The 20795-nt window shown below is 46.0% G+C and overlaps 1 protein-coding gene across 8 annotated transcripts in view; it reads left to right on the top strand.

Moving 5' to 3' along the window:
- CADPS (calcium dependent secretion activator) overlaps window positions 1-19965 on the top strand; it is a 468003-nt gene extending 448038 nt beyond the window's left edge. For all 8 annotated transcript variants that reach the window (XM_054729907.1, XM_054729908.1, XM_054729904.1 and 5 more), the window contains 2 exons: window positions 16325-16429; window positions 19587-19965. In XM_054729907.1, coding sequence (XP_054585882.1) covers window positions 16325-16429; window positions 19587-19766 — 285 coding nt within the window. In that variant the 3' untranslated portion in view covers window positions 19767-19965. The remainder of the gene's footprint in view (window positions 1-16324; window positions 16430-19586) is intronic.
- Window positions 19966-20795: the final 830 nt, after the last annotated feature.

Raw genomic sequence — 20795 nt, 5'->3', positions numbered from 1 at the left:
TCATTCACTCTTTCGAATGAACCCACAAGTGTTTAATTTCTTATTCTGTCGCCTCAAAAAAAAGTGGGGGGGGGGGGGGGGCGGAGAGGGGGGCAGGAGGCTTGCGGACCGGAGCATTCATGGCAGGGCAGGGTGATCCCCCGGCCGGCGGCGCATTAACTCATGGCTGATGTAGGTGCAACTCTGTGCTCGGCCCTAGACCCGGCTGAGGGCTTGGGAGGGGAGGGAGTTGGGGGGCTCTGAGCCGGCTTCTCCTCCCCGCCAGGGGGTCCAAAACCAGCTGTAGATGCGGAGGGCACCCAGCAAGGTCCAGCGTGTCCTGTGCAAGGACAGTGGCGGGGGTTCGTGCCTTCTCCAGGGATGGGCAGCAGGTGCCCCAGGAGGGGGTTTGGGTGAGCGATCTGGCAAATGTGGGTTGTTGTGGGGGTTTGTTTTTTTTTCTCCCAGAAAGAGAAGAAAAAATAGAGCCACGCGCAGTGAGAAGTAGTAAGAGGGGAAGATGGTTTCCAGGGATTAAAAATAAAGCAAGAGGAAAGGGCGCCATTGGAGGCGGGCCCCAGCTGCATGCGGGGAACACATGCTCACGGCTCCGAGGCGGCACTGCGTCTCTCTTTCCTGAGCCCCGAGCCCCGAGCCCGGGCTTCGGCACCTGCTTCCGGCCTCCCTCGCAGGGCGGGGGCTCTGCACCCCCGAGGTTTCCTCTGGGGGTCTGGGAAGCCTTGGCCAGTCCCTGTGCGGCCGTGCCCTGCGGTCACTTCCCATCTTTCTCCCGCCTTCGCCACTCCTCCTTCCCTGTGGAAACCCACCAGTCCCTCCCAGCGCCAGGCCACCATCCGAATAGCATGCCCGCACCCAAGCCTTCTTTGTTGACCGCTTTTTGGAAACCGCTCAGTGCCAGCTCTGGCTCCTAAAAAGATGGTGCCCCTTCTTCATGAGAAATCAGCCCTCAGAGAGCCCAGGCTGAGCACGTGGACACAGAGCTCATGGTAAGGTGCTTCGAGGACTTGCACATTTTAAACTGGCCCCAGTCGCAGTTGCTAGCTTTTGTTGCCTTGGCATTCGGGGGCTCTGGACGGTGCCCCCCAGGCTGGTACAGTCATGTCCTCTCATCATCCGCTGGGAGACCAGCTGGGTGGTTTGACCTAAAGCACTGATCTGTTTACCTGAGCGTGTTCCGTGTGGTAACGTGGGAAACATGGGAATGCACACATCACGTGTGTTTTTATATTGAGGGTCACGAATCAACAACCCCAGCCACCAGAACAAGCCCCTGAAGTCAAGGTGAATTTTCCGGCGTAAGAACTTTAACTTCGACTCACAAAACTCTCATGACTCAGAACTACAGGAAGTTTAATATGTGCAAATTATGAAATTAGCCCTCATGTGATTAACCAACCACATTTGTTTTAAAAAGACAACGTTGGCACTCCACTTGGTCTTTCTGTTCTGTTCATGAGTTACCATCCTTATTTTAGAGTCTGATTTCTATAATCATTTCTATATGGTATGCAAATTTCTTGTTCAGTTGCTTACGTCAATCTGCTTGTGAATTAATGCAGTTAGCTCCGAAGGCAGTTCCTGTACCTAAGAAGCAATCAGGGGGTGGGCAGATGCTGTGCGTGAATAATCTTGAGTTCAGCTCACAGAATGAATCCCTCTCGTCACCTCGGCGGTCCCTGAATGCATATCAGAGAATAGTTTTCAGATCAATTATTCCCACGCCTCTCGTGGATAATAGGTGGGAGGATGTGCCACCAAAACTAGAATTTTGTTTTCAACATAATTGAGCGGAAAGTGATTGAGATGGCTTGAAAGTGTGAATTTGGATTGTAACTATACATTTCCTCAAAACAGTGGGTTCCTTTGAGAGGACAGAGGCGAAAGGCATGGGGGTCCATTTTCTCAATGCACAGGGAGGCCTCGGACTAAATCCCCAACATACCCAGAGGAAAATAGGCCCCAGAAAAAGGTATTGTTAACCAGAGTCAGTTTGTTAATTCCCAAACTGCACACCTGCCCTGGGCGGCCCAGGTGGCAGACAAGGCCTGGTCAGAAGCTGATTGGGGCTTAATCACATTGCACTCATTATTTATGTCTCTTGAAGAGAGAAAGAGTCTGAGCTGAGGAAATCCAGGTACATAAGAGAACTGTTTCTTTTCTCTTAAATATCACAGTTCCCCCAGTCCGCTCACTGAAAGTGACATTTGCTACAAAACTTGTCTATTTAACAGCAGTCACACGCTCGAGTCCGTCCTGATTTGCTGTGATGGGTCCTGCTGACCAGCCAGGGGGCATTAGAACAGCTAGTGGTGGGCCATTTTCCATTGTTCATTCGGGGCTTGACCACTGGTTACATTTTTATTCAATTACTTAGACGCCCAGCAGTCTCAGAAGTCAGATTGTGTACAGGCCAGCACAGATCTAATTCTGATACCGAAATTGGATTCTTTCTTTCGGGACAGGAGGGCTTCGGAGACTAATGACGAGAGAGAGAAGAGAAAGGTATATTTTGCTATTTGGGCACCTTAACTTCAAAGGTGGAAGGGTTTTGCAGGAAGTCATGCCTCGTTCATTTAACTTGGTATTAAGTAGGGCATGGAGTTACAGGAAGAATTCGTTATTGAAGAAGCCCCATGTGCTTCAGGATCTCTGGGGAGTCGGAAGCAGGAAAAATATAATGCAAATTAAAAACCAATTATTAGATATGGCTTACTATGTTTCCCTTTCTCTCATTTGCAGAGAGAACAAATTCATATAAATAGTATATGCTATAGAAATGTAAATGGGATTTAAAAAGTAACTACATCTTGAGGTTGTTAGGTAAATTAGAGTTTGATATAAACTCATTAGAATAGTGCTTGACACATAAATGCTCCCTACATGTTTACTCATTATTTTAATTGCTAATTTTTATTTTATCTCATCATTATTGATAATTATTATTATTAATGTCACTATAGAACGTTTTTCCACAGTGAATTCAATGGAACGTAAGTGCCCTAAGAGATATTAATAGGTGGCTCAGGAAAAGGGTTTTGTTTTTTTAGTCAAATACATTTGGAAAATACAAACCAAAGTCAAATGGAGATGTTCTTTTTTTACTGCAGGACTTCTCAGAGCGTTTAATATGTTACTGTAGCCTTATGAATCTGATTGCCAGCCGTGTTCAGACACAGTGGACAGAATGCCTGTGTGTATTCACATACACATTTACGGGCCAGAGGAAAATGCAAAGCTGGGGAAATTTACACGGCTGGTACTGTTGTTTCCTCTTAAAAACTTGCAACCAAATCCCTCTGGGTGGTTTTGTCCTGTCTGCCTTTAGCGCCACTGATGTTATAAAACAGTCACCGTTCCCCATCACAAATGTTGGAGCTTGTGATGCTCTCCAATTTTCCCCCTCCCGAACTTTGGGGCCGGTAGCTGGAGTCTCAGGCTGGGGCAGGGCTTCCCCGCAGCTGGGAGGCCGCTGCCTTTGATGCACAGGCTCTTTGCTTTTCGGTGGGCATTGTTCTGTGTCTTCATCATGTTTTTGAAGGCGTCCACCCACCCACCCCCCTCGAATCCACGAACTTCAGAACCACCTTGGATTCAAAAGGTGAAAGCCCTTACTCAAATTTTCAAAACATGTTCTTATCCTGGACAAAGAGGGGGGGTGGGAGGGATAGCCTCTCTCTGGAGCTGCCCGGTCCAAGTCTATGTCACTGTTTAAATGAGTAAAAAGACACGAACTCTCTGGATTGGCTCAGCTGGGCTGGAAGCCCTGCGATAAGAGGTCACTGGTGTGAGTTACTATGGTAATTGAGTAGTACCAGCAATAGTTTTGCTCTCATGAGCATTAAAGCACATAATAATAGGCAAACAACAGTGGTTAAAGCAAGCAGGTAGGATTACTACGTCCCTTTGTCAGAAGTATATAATGTCTTGTAGTCAGTTTTAAAGACTTCTCAACCCCCAAATCCACCCCACCGTCACCTGCTGAGTAATTTTGTATGCTTAATCTCCTGCCCTCAACTCCAAGATCTCTGCTAATTTGAGGCAAATGGGTATTTCTGACATTAAATAGGGCAGCAAGGAAGCTCTGACCTAGAAACCCGCATTCTAAAGCACCGAGAAAAATATTCCTTTCAATGACGAGGGGGGCGAAGAGCTTTCACTGAAACGGGCGGTCGCAGCCTCCCAAGGAAGGGTTTCTGCAGAACAAGAAAGAAAAGAGAAAGAAAGAGAAACTTGCAGAGCATCCCCACTCCCAACTTCCCCCATAAAACTTGTCACTTCGCATTGCCATCCGCTACCCCAACAATAATCACTCCGTGCCTATTGCTAATTGCAAGCACAGCTGAGGCCCAGCGGGGAGCCCTTGCACAGTCTCAGGCCTTTATACGAGGCTCAATCTGTTGTATGGCACTTGTTCACACACAAAAAAACTACCAGCAAAGGCAGAAAGAGGCAGAGTCACAGGTTTCTTGTAATCCCTCCGCCTCCCCGCTGACAGCCCAGCCCTAGAAGCATTCCTGGTTTTGTCCTCCTCTTTACAAAATCCGAAGTGACCTTAAGCTGTGAGCATGTCAGCTTTTGAATGTCGAGCTTCTTCAGGTGCATTAAGGAGCAGGAGGGGGGCTGCATCTGGCTTCTGCGTGTCTGTTTGCAGCACCCCTGGGGCGCGCTGGGGCTTCCTGTAACATGTAAAATATGAGTGTGAACTCAGGGTTCATGGCAAGGAACAGGAGGTCAGGCCTCCTTTCGGATCCAAGTAGAAAAACTGGGAGTTTGCAGCTGTTTTTCTGTACGTGTAATGACACCACCCCCTCCCCAGCCACCAGGCACCCGAGCGCCGTTTTTTGATAAAATGTGCCACAATCAGTGTGCTACTTGCAGATTTATTCATATCAATTTTTGCAATTTATATATTCAGAGACAAGATTGCTATTTCGGCGACTTTATGTTGGAGGTGGTACGTTTGCGTCTAGAGAAAGGGGGAAAGAGGTATGGGGCAAGGAGGGTGGGCAAGAACGAAAAGAAATGAAGTCTGTTCCTCGGGCCACCAGCTGGGGTGTTGTCAAGGAGACAAAGCGTCCCACAGGAGGGTCTGTGTCCCCCTTTTGCCCAGAGGTCACTTTCTGCCCAGACTTGGAGGTGGCGAATCTATTGCCTCTGGCCCAGAAGAAGGCCATGAATAGCTCCTATGAGGAGGAGAGAGAGTGGGCTTGGGTGGTGGGGAAAACCCCTCAGAGACAAGGCCACCTGAAGAAAGGCCTTCTTCCCAGCCTCCCTCAAGGTCAAGAACAGGCGCAAGAAAACCCTTGGCCTGGGCCTCCCCTGGGGCCTGGCCGGGAGCACCCAGCCCTTCCCGAGTACCTTGCACCCTCTACATGACCAGGGAATTGAGCCCCCTGTGACGTGCCCACTTGCAGACAGTCTCTTCCCTGCCCGAAGTCTCAGGCTGTCTTTCCACCGAAGGAAGACATGGTGGAGCGAGAATGGAGATTAAGCCCCCCAGCCTGGGGAACGAGTGGTCCTCAGTGGGACGGTGTTAATTGCCGAGCTTGGTGCAAAGATCATTTCGAGGCATTTAAGAAATACATGATTTTTATTAGTATAACTGTTCCACGTAGGAGTTATTTCTCAGCAAAGGGCAAAAGCTCTGCCAGCCTCGCATTATTAGTCTAATTCTACTTAATTGTTTCCGAGAATAAGGGCTCCCTGAGCACACATTCCAAACCTTAGTAAGTCGGTGGTGGTGGTGGTGGTGGGAGTGATTCCTGGGTGGGGAGCTGCTGCCCTTTTGGGCTGAGGGACGGGGTGCCAGGGCTGAGTGCTGCTTGAACAAATCTGTGCGTGGCAAGTCAGGGGTGGGGGCCGGTAGGGGGAGTCTACGTGACAGTGTGGAAAATGCGCCCTTTTTTGTTGTTTGGACCCGATTCTCTGTGAGGATCTCAGTCCTCATCTCTGGGCTTCATTTAATTCTGTTTCACAGATTTAGAAGTTGGCCCTATGGCATGTTTTAAATAAAGCAAATAAGTGACAGAGCAAATGTACCAGATTTGTTCTTTGTTCTTCAGTCTCAGAATTTGGCCTCGAGAAATTGTCTCAGTCCTGGTATTAAATGAGAGGCCCGTGTTCTCTTACAAAGAGTGCGGGCGTTTGTGAGACGCGGCTGTGTTTCCAGTTATTGCTCACTAGCCGAGCTTTCTTACGGAAGCGTTCCTTTCCAGGGTGGGAAGTGACTTTCCGTTGCCCAGCTTTTTGCTCTAATTATAGCAAAATAAACATAAAATTTACCACGTTGACCATTTCAAAGTGTTCACTTCCCATCGTGTTAAGCACATTCACGCTGTTGTGCACCCGGTTTCCAGAACTCTTTTCGTCTTGCAAAACTGAACTCTGTCCCCATTAAACAATAACTCCCACTTTCCTCTCCCCAGCCCCCCGGCTGCCGCCTTTCCATTTCTCTCTATGGACTTGACTTTCCAGATACCTCGTGTACGTGGGAATCAGGCAGCACCGGCCGTTTGTTCACTGGCTCATTTCAGTTATGTGTACACTACCCTCAAGGTTCCTCCACGTTGTAGCATATGGCAGGGTTTTCTTACTCTTTAAGGCTGAGTAATAGTCCATGGTGTGTGTATATCCCCTTTTGCTTATCCAGTCATCTGGCAGGGGACACGTAGGTTGCGTCTACCTTTTGGCTATTATCAATAATGCTGCTATGAAAACGAGTGTGCATATATCTCTGGGAGATCCTGCTTTCAATTTTTTTTTTTTTTTTTTTTTTTTGTGTGTGTGTCTGTTCTCTAAAGCTTGATCTCCATCTTTTTACAGAGCACTTACTTAGGTTGTGGAAATGGTGGCAGCGTGGTATCTCTGTTCCAGTTGATTCCAGCTTCTGCTCTAGGTAGATGTTAGTGCCTTCCTGTCTTTAGGTAGAAATCTGAGATGATTGGACTTGGTTTTTTCATTGAGAGGTAGAACGCCATGTGCAGCAATACCTACTGGAAAGTATTAGAGAAGAAAGCCTTTCAGAGACCATCACATCTCCCTGCAGATAACCACCTGCCATATTGAAACATGGGGTTGGGCAGGATACAAGAAAACGTATGACTTGTTGGGTTTTATACAATCTGACTGATGCAGAGGAAAAAAAACAAAAAACAAAAACTCATTTCTAATCTGGCTTTGACTAGCTTGGGTAGCTTACTAAGATTGCTAACAAGTAGCTCTAGCCAGGTAGCTCAGTTGGTTAGAGCATCGTCCCAATTCCAACGTTGCAGGCTTGATCCCCAGTCAGAGCACATACAAGATCAAATAATGAATCATACATAAGTGGAACAGCAAATTGATATTTCTCTCTCTCTCTTCTCTCTCTCTCTCTCTCTCTTTCTCTCTCTCTCTCTCTCCCTCTCTCCCTCTCTCTCTCCCTCTCTCTCTCTGTCAAATAAATAATAAAAATTTTAAAATATATTGCCAACAAGTTAATCAAACCACTTAAAAAAACAAAGAATGTGTCTTCCAGAGAGAGTCTCCCATGAGCTTAGCTTTGAATTGTAAACTCTCCTTGATTTGCTTTCAGAAAGGCCCTTCAGGTTGGACGTGCCTTCTATGTCTCCACAGGCAACTGATAGTGACAGCACTGGACTTGGGTTAGAAGACTACAGCACAGTAGGTCAGGAGTCCAAGTTTGGAGTCATCATTTTGAACATTCATATGAAATCTCAATACTCAAGGCACTTGTTGGTTGGTATTTCTCACATTTCAGGATTAGAGACTTGAGATTTGGTATTGAACAGGTAACTACTTAGTTCTGTGATTTTCTGCCAGTGTGCTGCAAGATTATTTAGTTAGGGACACTGTCTTCTCTTTTCCTTTAAAAATGGCATCAGCCAACACAATAGCCTCCCAGTGTGAATGAATCAAAATTATATCTTTTTTTGTCAGATTGGCAAATAGTAGATTTTTTGGTGTGCCACAGACTTAGTAATTAGTTCATGTGTGCCATGAGATGAAAAAGGTTAAAAATCACTGACTTATTTTAATAAAAGATTAGTAAAGTAATATGTAGGCCCTTTCTAAGAAGGTTAAAATAGTATTTCTCCCAAAAGCTAAATTCTATATACATTCCTAGAGAAGAAGCAAAAATTTTGAGCAGTAAAAGAATTTCAATTACGTTTTAAAAGTTATTTTTTGGTTGCACCATCTCTTCTTAGAAGAGGAAGCTAAAGGCGAAAGCATAGCTGAATACCCTGGGCATCAGGTTATAGAAACCACAGCCTCTGGGACCGTGGTTTTCAACCAGGGAGCCTGCCTTCCCCATCAGGCTGGATGCATCAGACTTTCAGGGGGTGCAGTCCAGAGTTGGGCACCTTGAAGAGCCACGGCACTGGGACAGTTGTACGAAGACTTTAAATAAAGGGGGTTTCGGGCACTCAAAGAATTACAGATGTTGAAAAACAACACCCTCAACTGCCAAGAACCTTTGGGACAGCCTTTAAGGTCATTCCGACAACCTGTAGCCTCTGATTTCCGGGTCTTTGTGCTCTTAGCTGAGCGTCCTGAAGCTGCGACTGGGAAATACCCGTTTCTAGGAGCAGTTGTTCTGGTAAATCAAATCCTGGATTATAACAACACTCAAATAAGGCAGAAGCACTCAGATGACGTGCCCTTTGAGATACGCCCCGAGGGAGCTCTGGCAAGTCCTGAAACTTGCACGCAGTCCTTCAGTGCTTTGCCCGCTTGGTAAGGAAGACTTGAGCCTGCCAAGGTTCCTTAGGCACAGCCTCTGTGAGTCTGGGTTAGAACACGAATGCAGCCACAGCCTGGCCATCCTTCCACCTCAGAGACAGGGCTGTGGATTGCGGCTCAGGTTAATGAAGCTGTGGGCACTTTGGTAGAAGGGTAAAGAACCCCTGGATGATGCTTTCACGTGCTCTTAAATTGCCCAAATTGTAAGGAAGAAATAAGCATTGAAAGCTTCAAACATAAAGTATTTCATTACAGTAGTTCAATCTATCCATTTAAATAGGCTGTGGGGGTTTTTCCTAGCTAATTATAACCCACTTTTGGTCACAAAAAGCAAAGAGAAGAACTTTGTCACATGGGTGCGGCACCAAGTATTATCTTCCTCTTTGACTCCTTGCCAACGAACAAAATGCCCTTCTCCATTAAACACTCTAGGCAAGATACTGAGTGCGAGAAAGGGTACTTTCCAAAGAAAAGCTAAAACCCCTCCAGCATTCACTGTGTTTCTTCGGTCCAGAAATTCAGGTTGGTTACCAAGAGGTTACAAATTACCTGTTTGCTCAGACCTTTTTAGAATAGAACCTGCTCGGAAAGCTTTGCACAGCCCTGAAGAGCTTGTACTTAAGGAGATGTGTTTTCTTACTCATGGTTCAGCTCCTTACAGCTAACAATTGGTGCATGCCTGACAGTGTTGTAAACACTCTGCAAATATTAACTCATTGAATCCCACAACATCCCTACGTAGTTTTTACTACCATCCCCATTTAACAGAGGAGAAAACTGAGGCACAGAGAGGTTAACAGGTTTATGAAGACTCAAGCACAAGAGAAACCTGGTTCAAGGCCATTCTCTTAGCCACTAGGATGCACTGCCTGTCAGCTCTTGAGTCCAGGCTCCATCTCTTGCTAGCTGCTGGACCACTTTACTCTGTGAAGTGAGACTATAGATGATAATAAAGACTCAACTATTGAGAGTTTGGCCATGAACTATCCAGGCACTTAGTGCTTTGCCTGCCTGCAGTATAATGGCTGGAACATGCCAGTTTCAAAGGAAATACATATTTAGAAGTGAACTAACAATAGAACTCACATCCTTGTGAATTTCAACCCATTCGTGCTTAAGATATATTGGACTGAGTCACGAGTTTTTTATCAAAAAGGTGTGTGTTTGTGCATGATACAATTATTGCTCTTTAGGCCAAATACCATCCAATTTCTAAAAGAGCTCATGTTTACTATATTGGGCAAAATATTGCCCTCAGTTATAGGCCTGGGAAAACATGCCTTGTTGGAAGTGTGTGTATATGTGGGTGTGTTTTCCTGAAAGTGATACACCACTGCATGCATGTCACACTTCAACAAAATTTTTCTTTAAAGAAAAAAGCAGCACAGAAAGAGCTGAGTTTTGCACCAGACTATTTTCATGAGACCGTCTAATATTGTCCCTCTCATAGACACCCTGATGACATCTTCTTTAATTTCACAGGAAACTGAATTTCCCCAAGGTTCTATTTCACTCCCCCTGTTCACTGACAATGTTAAAGCTTATGGTGTATACGTTTTCAGAATCAAAATTTTGATCAGTGTTAGAACTTTTTTATCTGCAAAACTTTGTTAGGAAAATTCAGTCCTTGTAAACTCAAACTGCCCACAGTGAGAATTTCTCACTTTTTCCTAGTAGCAATGGCTGCGTTACCAACCTAAAAGGAAATAAGTCAGGCAGGGCTACAGGGGAGAAGAAAAAATATGTTGATTCTTACTACCAAATGGCACCCCTCACTCCCACCCAACTTCTAATCATGTCCCTTAACAGTCAGTAGTGATTGACTCATCTATCAGGTCTCTACAGCTGTTGAGTGGTTTTCCATGGGAATCCCCTTGACTCCCCACACGGGGCTTAGCAACTTTCTAAGCCCATAAAAAGTAGAATCCCTTCAACACCAAGCCACGCTCGGGCTCTGAGACGGGTTCAGCAGCATTGTCCTACCCACACGCTTCTCCTTTGAGAAGTTCCAAGCTGAATGACTTTGCCGAGGGAACTAGAGCTGTTTCTATATAAACAAGCCATTCGTTTTTTAAAATAATTGAGCTGAATAACAGGCTACTTACTTATTTAACTTATCTATGCCCCCCCCCCTTTTTTTACAGAGCTGTTAGTAGTGTCAGCGTCTTATGTAATTATGTAATGCTTGTAGAATGCCAGGCATAGTGTCTGCACGTTGTAAGGGCTCAGTATTCAAGGACTTGGTAGCTATTTTTATTAAGAGAGAGAGACAGAGAGAGACAGAGAGAGAGAGTGTGTGTGTGTGTGTGTGTTAGGAACCTTGTGTGAAACAGTACTTGTTTCAAACAGGAGACTCTGATATCTTATGGAATGGGCTGGTCTGACAGGGTTGTGTAAGTTAAGGGGAAAGTTACCCTCATGATTAGTGAGTATGGAAGCAAAGTGAATAGTTCCACCTCCTTTCAGCCTCTGTTCCTTGTTTCCATTGCCCCTCGTGTGATGTATGATTTGCTCTGAAAACAAGTGGATCACTAACAGTAAGGTCTCTTTAGGACATCAAATGAACACCCGGATGGGGATCTAAGTGGAGGTGGCCATGGTCACTGTAGTGATGCTCCATCTTGCTGATTAGAGACCTTCCAAACCCAAGTGAAGGTCCATTTTCTGTGACTCTGTATTGTCCAGTGAGGTGTGAATTATCTGTCTTATCTCTCAACCCTGCAGCTTCTCTTAGAGATGATGTTTCCAGGGGAACAGTGAACCCAAGGGTGGGGAGGAGGGAGGCACATGAGTCACTCCTCAGTTGCAAAATTTTGGAACTTCTCAGTTTCAAGAAATATAGGAATCAAAAAAAATAATATTTTAATACAACATTTAAAAAATCAGAATTAATGCCAAAAATACATGAGGAAAAAACTATCAAAATATTAATTAAAGGTAGTATCCAATCTTGTACTTGCAAGACCCTGCCTCCCTTGCTTCTCCCTAACCCTGGTCATGTGCAGCCTGGCACTGCAGAGGAGACATGTTATGTGTAAGGGTGCTCTGCGTGGCGTGTGTCTTTGCAGGGCAGAGTGTGTGACCTGGTATATCTGCATGTTAATGACCTAAGCTTCTACTAGAAATAAATCCAGAAAATGCCTTTGTGTTCCGTATTGAAAGTACTTATATCCGTCATATTTCTGAGAGTAATAGTAGCAAAGGTGGCTACATTTCATTGAGTGCTTACTATGTGACAGTCACTCTGCGAGGCACGTTACATAAAGTTATGGTCTCTTTTAATGCTCGCTGTAACCCTAGGAAGTAGGTACTGGTATTCACCCGAGAGGGAAGTGAGTCAGAGAGTCGAGTCGCTTGCTTGAGCTCACCCAGCTAACGGGGGGCAACCCAGGATGAAGCTGTAACTTACCCATTCAGGGTTTGAATCTAGATCGGTATACTGAAAAATGTGCTTTCTGCCTCCGGAATGGTTTTGCAGGTTTGGGTGATGGCCTATCAGGATTGCATTGCTAAGAGCTAGCCATGTGTCCTTTAAGACGTATGCTTACCATTCCAGAGATACTCATTAAGAATCATTTCTTCCTCCACCACACAGCTTTCCCCAGCCACTTGCTCTGCTTTCCCCCTTGTTTCCTGGTATTTCTTGGGAGGAAGGGAGGAAGGAGAGAGTGAGAAGAGAGGGGAAGATGATGACGATGGTGATGGGGGTGGTGGCGATGGCGGCAGCATTTACTGAGGCCTTTAACACATGCCAAGTACTGTGATGAGAGTTTTACGCATGTTACTTCATTTAGTCATCAAAAAGGCTAGGAAAGGCTGTTTAATCTCCATTTTGGGTCAGAAAACTGAGTCTCTGAGAATATAAGTAACTTGTCCAAGGTCACAAACTCAGGCAAAAGACAGGTAAGGTCTGCGCTCTTACTGACCACATTGTAGGATGGAAGGAAGAAGAGCTAAATGGTACTATGTTAGATCAGCCCCCAGCTCGTCTTCGAGCCCTCGGAAGTAGTTTCTGCTACTGGAGCAGCCCCCAGCTTCCCAAGGGCCCGGTTGCCCTGCAGGCCACAGCTATGACAGCCGTCCTTTCTGGTTCCAACTACAAAACCCTTCCAGCATTATCCCCAGAGGGCATACTGTACAGCTGTCCAGGGTGCTGGGATTTTATTCCTCCAGTGCTTTTTTAGGATTAAAATAGCCTTACTTAGGAAGTTTCCAATGAATTTACCCAAGTTAAGAGCAGGCAGCAAAGGAGCCGTGATTATACCTAAATACTTAGTGCATGTCATCAGCTCACAATTTTTATTCCTAAGGGTTTAGAGAACATTTTGCCAAAATTGTAGTGCCCAGGTGTTAGAATATCTCTGGAAAAAGCTTATCTGAACCACAGAGAAAACAAAATGGGAAGAACTAATAATGTTGTATTAATTTCCTCTTCAGAAAAATCATAACAAATCTGCTATATTAGCATCAATCTCAACTAAAGCAAACCTGGCGAATAAGCCCTGTAAATTGCATGGGGAAGCACAGGAGCTGCCCAGAGGCCAGGAGCTTGCTGATCACGGTTTAACAACGGGCTTTCTGGGAGGGAGAACGCCCTGGTCTGTGCCGTTAGCCTATTTCCATGGTGTAAATATTCCCACCATGGCCTATTTCCTGCCTATCAAGGTACTACCCTGGATGTGGAGCTGGGAAGAGACGCGCAGGACTAGCTCTCATGAAGAGCACACCATTATTCTAGCCTCTCAGGGAGGAGAGATCAGATGAGCCACTATTTCAGTCCTGGCGAACTGGACTCTCTCGCTGTGTGACTTGGGCAAGTTGCTTCACCTCTCTGGGCCTTTGTTTTCTCCTCTGCAAAGGATAATATGAAAGATCCCTTTCCCCTCTGCCATTTTAAAGTTCTAGAAGGCAGGGACTCCTGCTTCCTCCAACATCCAAATGCCTCTAAGCGCCTTTGCAGAAAACCAAGTTAGCGCCGTGCTGCGCCAAATGTGCCGCCAACTTCATCTCCTGAGCAGAAGGTTTGGAAGGAGCGATTCTCCCTTTTGCCTCTTTAAATGTGTAGCCAATGGGGCACCATCCACTTTTTACACTTCTCCTGCTGGATGTGAGATCCAGGAGGAGTGGATGTTCCAGGGCTTTCTTGCTCTCCTGGGGTGGGAATCTGTGCGTGCGATACACGGAGCCGCTGCGCTCTGCAGTGCCCGCCCGCCACCCTTCCAGCAGCCGGGAGAGTCCTGGTGGGGCTCTACCTTTGTGTGTGTTTGCTTTTTACTCCCTGGAAGCCATTTACAAGAAGGGGAGCTACTCTTGTAAAACAGGGGTGGGGGTCGTTATCTTTTCCTGGAAGGTGGCACGTCTCTCAGCAAAGAGAAAAGGCATGTCGCCCAAGGCTTGCTGGCAGTGATCTGAGCCAGCGCCGGTTTGCCTGTTGTCACAGCCAAAGCAAAATGCCACCTCTGCCTAGAAGCCAGAGCGCCACATTCCTCTTTGTGTCCCTGAGAGACACCCATCGTAAGGCCCTGGGCTTGCAGGTTTGGCCAGGGGGTCATCCCGGTCCCTTGAAGGTCATCTTTCATCCCCAGGAGCCGGGGGTGGAGGGTATAGAGGGATTGCTCATAACTCTCAAAACTGGTTCTTTGAGTCCCCAGATTGCATGGCAGAAACAGCCAGTACATGCGGGATTTGAGATTTGGGGTGAACACAAGAGCATCCCCAGTTGCCCGGAGTAAGGTAGGACTGAGGAAATGCCAGTGACCCAGTGACACCCCCGTCCCCAGGCCCCTTCCTAACAAACCCAAATGCAGTGACAGCACAGGCTCCAGAATCCCAAGGCAGGAGGTGCCAAAAACACCCCAATAACCACTACCCCCCTTTAAAAAAAGTTTCCGTAGCATGTTCTCACTCCTAGAGGGGAAAACCTGTCCATGCCTGAAGCTGCCTGACCCGGCAGCCACCCCTCCACGGAGTGGAGTGCAGCTCTCGAGACAGAAACCCCCACCCCGCCGCCTGCTCCCTGGGGAGGGACAGAAGGTGCCTCCGCTGACAGTGTCGCCTCCTGATCTTTAAAAGAGCAGAAGTTGGCTGTGAGGCTGCGGCGCTGCCTTGACTGGGGTGTGTGGTCTCCGGTGGAGGCTGGGCTCCAAGGAGAGCGCAGTTGGCTCCGCCGAGGCAGGAGCCCAGACATAAAGGATTTCAAAGAGGCCACCGAACGCCATGGCTGAGCCACCGCCGCTTCTTGCAAGGTGAAACTTGGCAGTCCTACCTTGCAAGTGAAAACCCAAATTAATTTTCTTTAAGAAAATTAAGTCAGAAACAAGGCTTGGGAAAAACTGTGAGTGTTAGGCATAAACTGATTTTGGATGATCTTTAGGTGAGAAAGGGTGGAGTTACCATCAGAAACATGTTTTTATTTATGCTTTTCAAATCCCCACTGGTGTGCAGTGTGTGTGCGCGCGCGCGCGTGTGTGTGTGCATGTGTGTGTGTGTGTGTTGGTTAGCATGAGAGTGTGCCTCGTCTCAATTCTCTAACCACTCTTCTTTTCTTTTTTTTTTCTTTTTTTACATCTTTTCTGTGCCCAGTTCATATAGATGCCCAATAAAGAACTCCATAGGTCCATCCACACCTTTTCATTTTATTTGTAAATTGTTTGGTATAAGCGGCAATGCGTAATGAAACCTGGTGAAGTTTAAAAGATTAGATTTTTTTTTTCATACTGACACTTCATAACACTGTTCATATGTCTCCGAGTGAGATTTATGAATATATGAGCAGTGCTGCAGAATTAAACCGCACCAGAGACTTCCTGCTCCACAGGGGTGGCAGTCTAAAGTGACACAGCTTCAAGCATTTTTCACAGACAAGAAGCAAAATTTAACCCCCTTCAGGGGAAGTATGATTTCAACAGCTTGAAATGAGCTCATTTCTAGATGGTTTTTTTTTCTCTCATCTTCCATAATTTTTTGGTGTTAAGATTAAAACAGATTGCACAGCCCATGTAAGGGCACGGAAGATGCCCAGAGTATAATTTGGCCATTAAAGAGAAACCCTCTTTCATTGTCTTTATCCAAACAGCCCAGTGAGGAAAATGAAAGTAAACTTGGTCCTAGATTTTTTTTTAAGGCTCTTAACCATGATTCATGGAATTGTCCTTAGCAGACGAAGGCTGGATATTCCAAAAGGTAAGTAGCAAGTGGCATCAGTGAGTTCAGTTGAGAAGCCCTATCTCCCGGGCACCAAGACAACGGCATTAGGAACTAAACAGAGACTTGAGTCTCCAGTGAGGAAAACTGACCAACAAAACGGAGAATCAGAAGAGAACGTGTGAACTATGTGAATCGATCATACAGCACATGAGGTGTCTAGAGTGGAGGGATTCTGTTTTACATTCAGAGTCCAGACCCATGTCTTTTAGGCTGGTCTGGTCTCTTGAGATTTTGTGTCAATAATTGTTCATGATCTCTATGCTCTCGAATCCTCTTTAACCGTTTTGTTTCCCCTTGGAACAGAGTGGGGCGCCTGCCCTTCTCTGCTCTATAAACGCCCCATGACGTGTCGCTGGAGAACTTTTGTCTCTTTTTTCAGCAATGGTACAACAGCTCCATGAGCGTGATCTGCACCTGGTTGACGGACCGGATGGACTTACAGCTTCACATTTATCAGTTGAAAACACTAATTAGGATGGTAAAGGTAAAAGAAAAGCATTCTTCTTCTTTGCAAATAGCTTACTGAAATGTGTTTCATTGGCAAACTGCAGAACTTCCTTAACACAAGGAATGTGGGTTTACATTTAAAACAAGATGATTTCCACAGCAGTATCTCATGCAAGAACAACCTATCAAGTTATTGTGGGATGCATGGTTCATTTATTGCTCAGACAGCAAAGGAAAAATTCACAGAAAGGAATTTGACATGTTATCAAGGCTGCAAAAATACTTGATGCATTTGCCATGCAAATATACCATCAGGGCTTCGGACCCTTTGCATTATACTTTCAAAAGCTGACTGTTGGTACCACCATGCTAAGCACGTCAGTTACCAATTTTATTTATGGTTGAATTAAATAAATGTTTGTCACAATTGATTTAATAGAAATATTTACCTCCAGCTATTTCTAAAATATGTCCTGAGATCATTATCAGGATGCAAATCAATATTGTTCTGTCGTTAATTGAAGTAGTTTCTCTTACAATGCGTGTGTGCGACCCAATGGAAAGGCTCACAAAGGTGAGATCACATACCCTGAAAGTAGCTTTTCTCCTGTTCTTGTGTGTGTGCCTTGGACTAATGATAATTATTTCAGCGTGAAACCTCAGTGGTTTACATGAAATAATAAGATCACAGAAGGGGGTAAATACGGTTTTGATCATTTCAGTTTCCATTCAACGCTTCTCCATAGCAGGTTTAAAAACAGTGGTGTGCGAAAATCTCATTCAAAGTCTCTTTAAAAATATGGTAACAATACAACGTAGCTGAATTTATAGTATTACTTAACAGTTTGCCAAAGGTCCCCCCACCCCTGCCGCCCCACCCCCTCCCCGGTCCCTACCCCCTCTCCTTAGTCTCCTTCGGATTAGCACCATTTCGCTGAGGTGCTCCTCTCCCCAGTGCGGACAAAACCCACTGCTGTTCCGCTGGGTGTAATTAAGGAGAATCATTATCATCTGCGCTTGATCTGGCAGCGTCCACCCAGGGGAGGTTACAGCGGTGCACTGCCGCCCTTAAAAAACAGTATGTGCGCTCGGACCGTGGGCCCAACCGAATTTCCACATTTTTATTTCAGTTCCTTAAAGCAAACTCACTTAGCCATTATTGTTTGACTACCTGAATTCCATTTTCTGGGTATAAATTCTCTTTGGGGGAATTTCTGTTTGACCCTTACTGAAGAGACATGAAAAGAAGACATTAATTTTAATATTTTAAAATATCTTCCCATTACTGATATCTCCAGGTCTATGTTGGGAATGTTGGAATCAGCACTATTTTATTAAGAAAAAAAGATATGTCAGAGAGGAGGTTTATTCTTAGCCTTGTGCAAAAAAAAAAAAAAAAAAAAAAAGACATGAACCATAGGGAAGGGACACAGAAACATCACTGCCAAAGGACCCCTTCACTTTTGCCAAAAGTGGGCCCGCCCCCCCCCCCTTAACTAGAGCCTCAATATGGGAGGGTGAGGCGGAATTCGCCCCCCTCTTTACAAAGTAGGTTACCCAGTCTCCTTCTCCAAGGCAGACATCAGAAGGTAACTGGCTTGCTTTGCCGCCTCTGCAGCTATCCACCCAGCCACTCATTATTCAGCAGCATTTCCTCATCCATCCAACATGGGACAAACATTAGTTGAGCCCCTACTTATATAGTACAAGGTGGAGGACTGAAAAGTAAGGAGATCCAGTCCCTGCCCAGCTGGAGAACACTGGAATTCGCATAAAGGGGAGAACACTCAAGTGCTTTCCACCTTTTGAAATAGTTAAGTTATGCTAAGTGGCCGCAGGATAAATGAAAAGTACAAAATAATCAGGTTACCTGCCTGGTATCTGGTTCCTACCTTTACTCAGCCTCCTAGCTTTGCCCCTCAAGGTGAAGACAGTTCAGGTAGCTACCTAGAGAGCTAGCATGACCTTTGAACTTAGTGTCAGAACCCGGTCACTTGGCAGGGGGAAAGCAGGTGCCATGAAACATCAGGCCGGGACAACGGGTATGAGCTGGCAAAGTAGACATGGAGTCATCCTGTCAATGATCTTATACGATCGGCCTTTGCGAGCTGAGTGCCTTCCCTCGTTAACTGTGCAGTCATTACAACGCGTGACCTTCACGAGGGGTTGACACTGGGACTGGGACACGAGGCCTGCATTAGAGGGACTGCGGAGACACAGAAATGCGGCCGGGAGGGGCGTTGCCGTGTGTCCCGGTCCTTCTCTCGCTCCCGTAGCAAGTTCCCCACGTCAACAGGGAAGCAAACGGCAGATCGCCGCTAAATGATATGCAGTGTGACGGGAAGAGCTGTGGCTGGAGAGAGACCTCTCTCAGCGCAACTCCCTACGAAGGAGACGACAGCCAGATGCTTCTGGTCATGTTCAATTAACGCGAAAGGGTTTCTAGAAAAACAGCCCGTGGGATACCTAAGGAAATCCGAGAGAAATTGCCTGAAGGAACAAAGAAAGAATCTGTGGTACAGTAATCCCAAGCCAGTCCTCTTGAAAGGGGGCCAGATTTCTTCCCTGAGACCCCGACGCTGTGAGCGGAAGAGACGTGCTTCTTTCCCGAGGAGCTGAGACACGAGTCACACGCCTGCAACATGCGGGCGAGGCTCTAGCGCTCCGTCTCCCGCAACCGCTGCTGCGCCTAATAGGCTTCACACACAACATGCATATGTCTGTCTTGTGAGCGAGACAGAGGGCCATGCAGTTCCGAGCCTCAAAAATACTAAAGACCAGACTGCAACACGGATCGCAAAATACCATAATCACTCGATCCATTATTTATATGCTAATAGGCCCTTCCACTGTCTCTCATATCCTATTACAATAACGTAAGAGAAAGAACCAGCCCAGTCCCCCTCCCCTTAAAAAAAAAAATAAAACAATTCTGGAACATTTCCCTTTATGGAACTGAATAAACACAAGCTTATGTTCTTTGCTTTGTCTCATCTAATACAGTGTATCCTGTCACAGTGTCTCATTTTCTGTCACTCAACAAGTCTGTTTCGGTGCCAGTGCAATCTGAGCGTGGTGGCTTTTCATTTGACCACGCGTCAAGTGTGACTGCCGCTGACGGCCAGTGTTCTCACACCCCCCCCTGCTCCGTCCTGTCCCTCCCCTCCCTGATCCCTGCATCTCTTCCTCCCTAGAAAACCTACAGGGACTTCCGATTGCAAGGGGTCCTGGACTCGACCTTGAACAGCAAGACGTATGAAACCATCCGGAACCGTCTCACTGTGGAGGAAGCCACGGCGTCGGTGAGCGAGGGCGGCGGCCTGCAGGGCATCAGCATGAAGGACAGCGACGAGGAGGACGAAGAGGACGATTAGGAGGCCCGGGCCTGGACCCTATAACCAATGCATGTCCTTAGTCTGTTAGGTACCCCACTAGGGAATTTTCTGTCACCCACCATGCCCATGAGATGTTTACCAATACAATTGCCATTTTAGCTCTGTGGTATCAAGATTAGCAAATGACCTTCAAGCCCCCCATCTCCTGCCCCACGACTATATGTTTACAGCCATCTGGAGCACCATTCTTTAAATCCTGTTCATGGAGAACACGTAGTCCCACTGCTAGGCGTGTCCCTTTGCCAGCGAAGTCAAATGATGCTTCATTAACGTACCGTGTATGCGTTGACAATGAATGGATGTGAGGGCCAGTCCACCCAGTACTTTCACTTCTTGGTTTCACATATGTGGATGTCAGTTATTTAAATGAGTATAATAAATTAATTTAATTAAGACACGTAGTTCTGTTTTGTTTTTTTGAGAAACAAGAGGCAATGCTCCAACAACCAACGTTTGGTTCCCTCTGTTCCCTTAAAGCTAAAAAAAATGAATCCCTGGTGTCCTTGTTACCATCCTTCCATTTATCCTCATAGTTAGCCAAAACAGGATGGCTACACACCCGTAGGTTGATCCTCCTCGTTGCCATGGCAAAGGTTAGCCTATCGAGACTGAACATCAAGCACAGTTCAGAGCAACTGTCTTCTGTCCATGTTTATCCTATTACATGTTACATTTTGCTTTTCTGTTTCAATAACCGTGTATGTAAAAAAACTGAATATTTAAATTACAGCCCTAGACTATACCTGTGTTTATAATAAGATATGGGTATTTCCTTCAGTAGACTGTAACCATGACTTCAATGGTTTTGTTCCACCTGTTTTTTATATCCGTCATGTACATTGCATTTTGACCTGTAACTGCACGACCCTGGGGTCCGCTGCAGAGCTCCCTCTTTCTGTGTAAACTAGTGGATCCATCCTGCTTTTGCCTTATATAAAGCCTACAGTTATGAAAGTGTGAACAACTGGGGCTTCTCAATAAAGAACTATTCAAACGTCCGAAGAATCC

This window comes from Eptesicus fuscus, chromosome 18, assembly GCF_027574615.1.
Source record: "Eptesicus fuscus isolate TK198812 chromosome 18, DD_ASM_mEF_20220401, whole genome shotgun sequence".
NCBI lineage: Eukaryota > Metazoa > Chordata > Mammalia > Chiroptera > Vespertilionidae > Eptesicus > Eptesicus fuscus.
The sequence above is the reverse complement of the archived record's forward strand: the minus strand, read 5'-3'. Positions and strand labels throughout refer to the sequence as shown.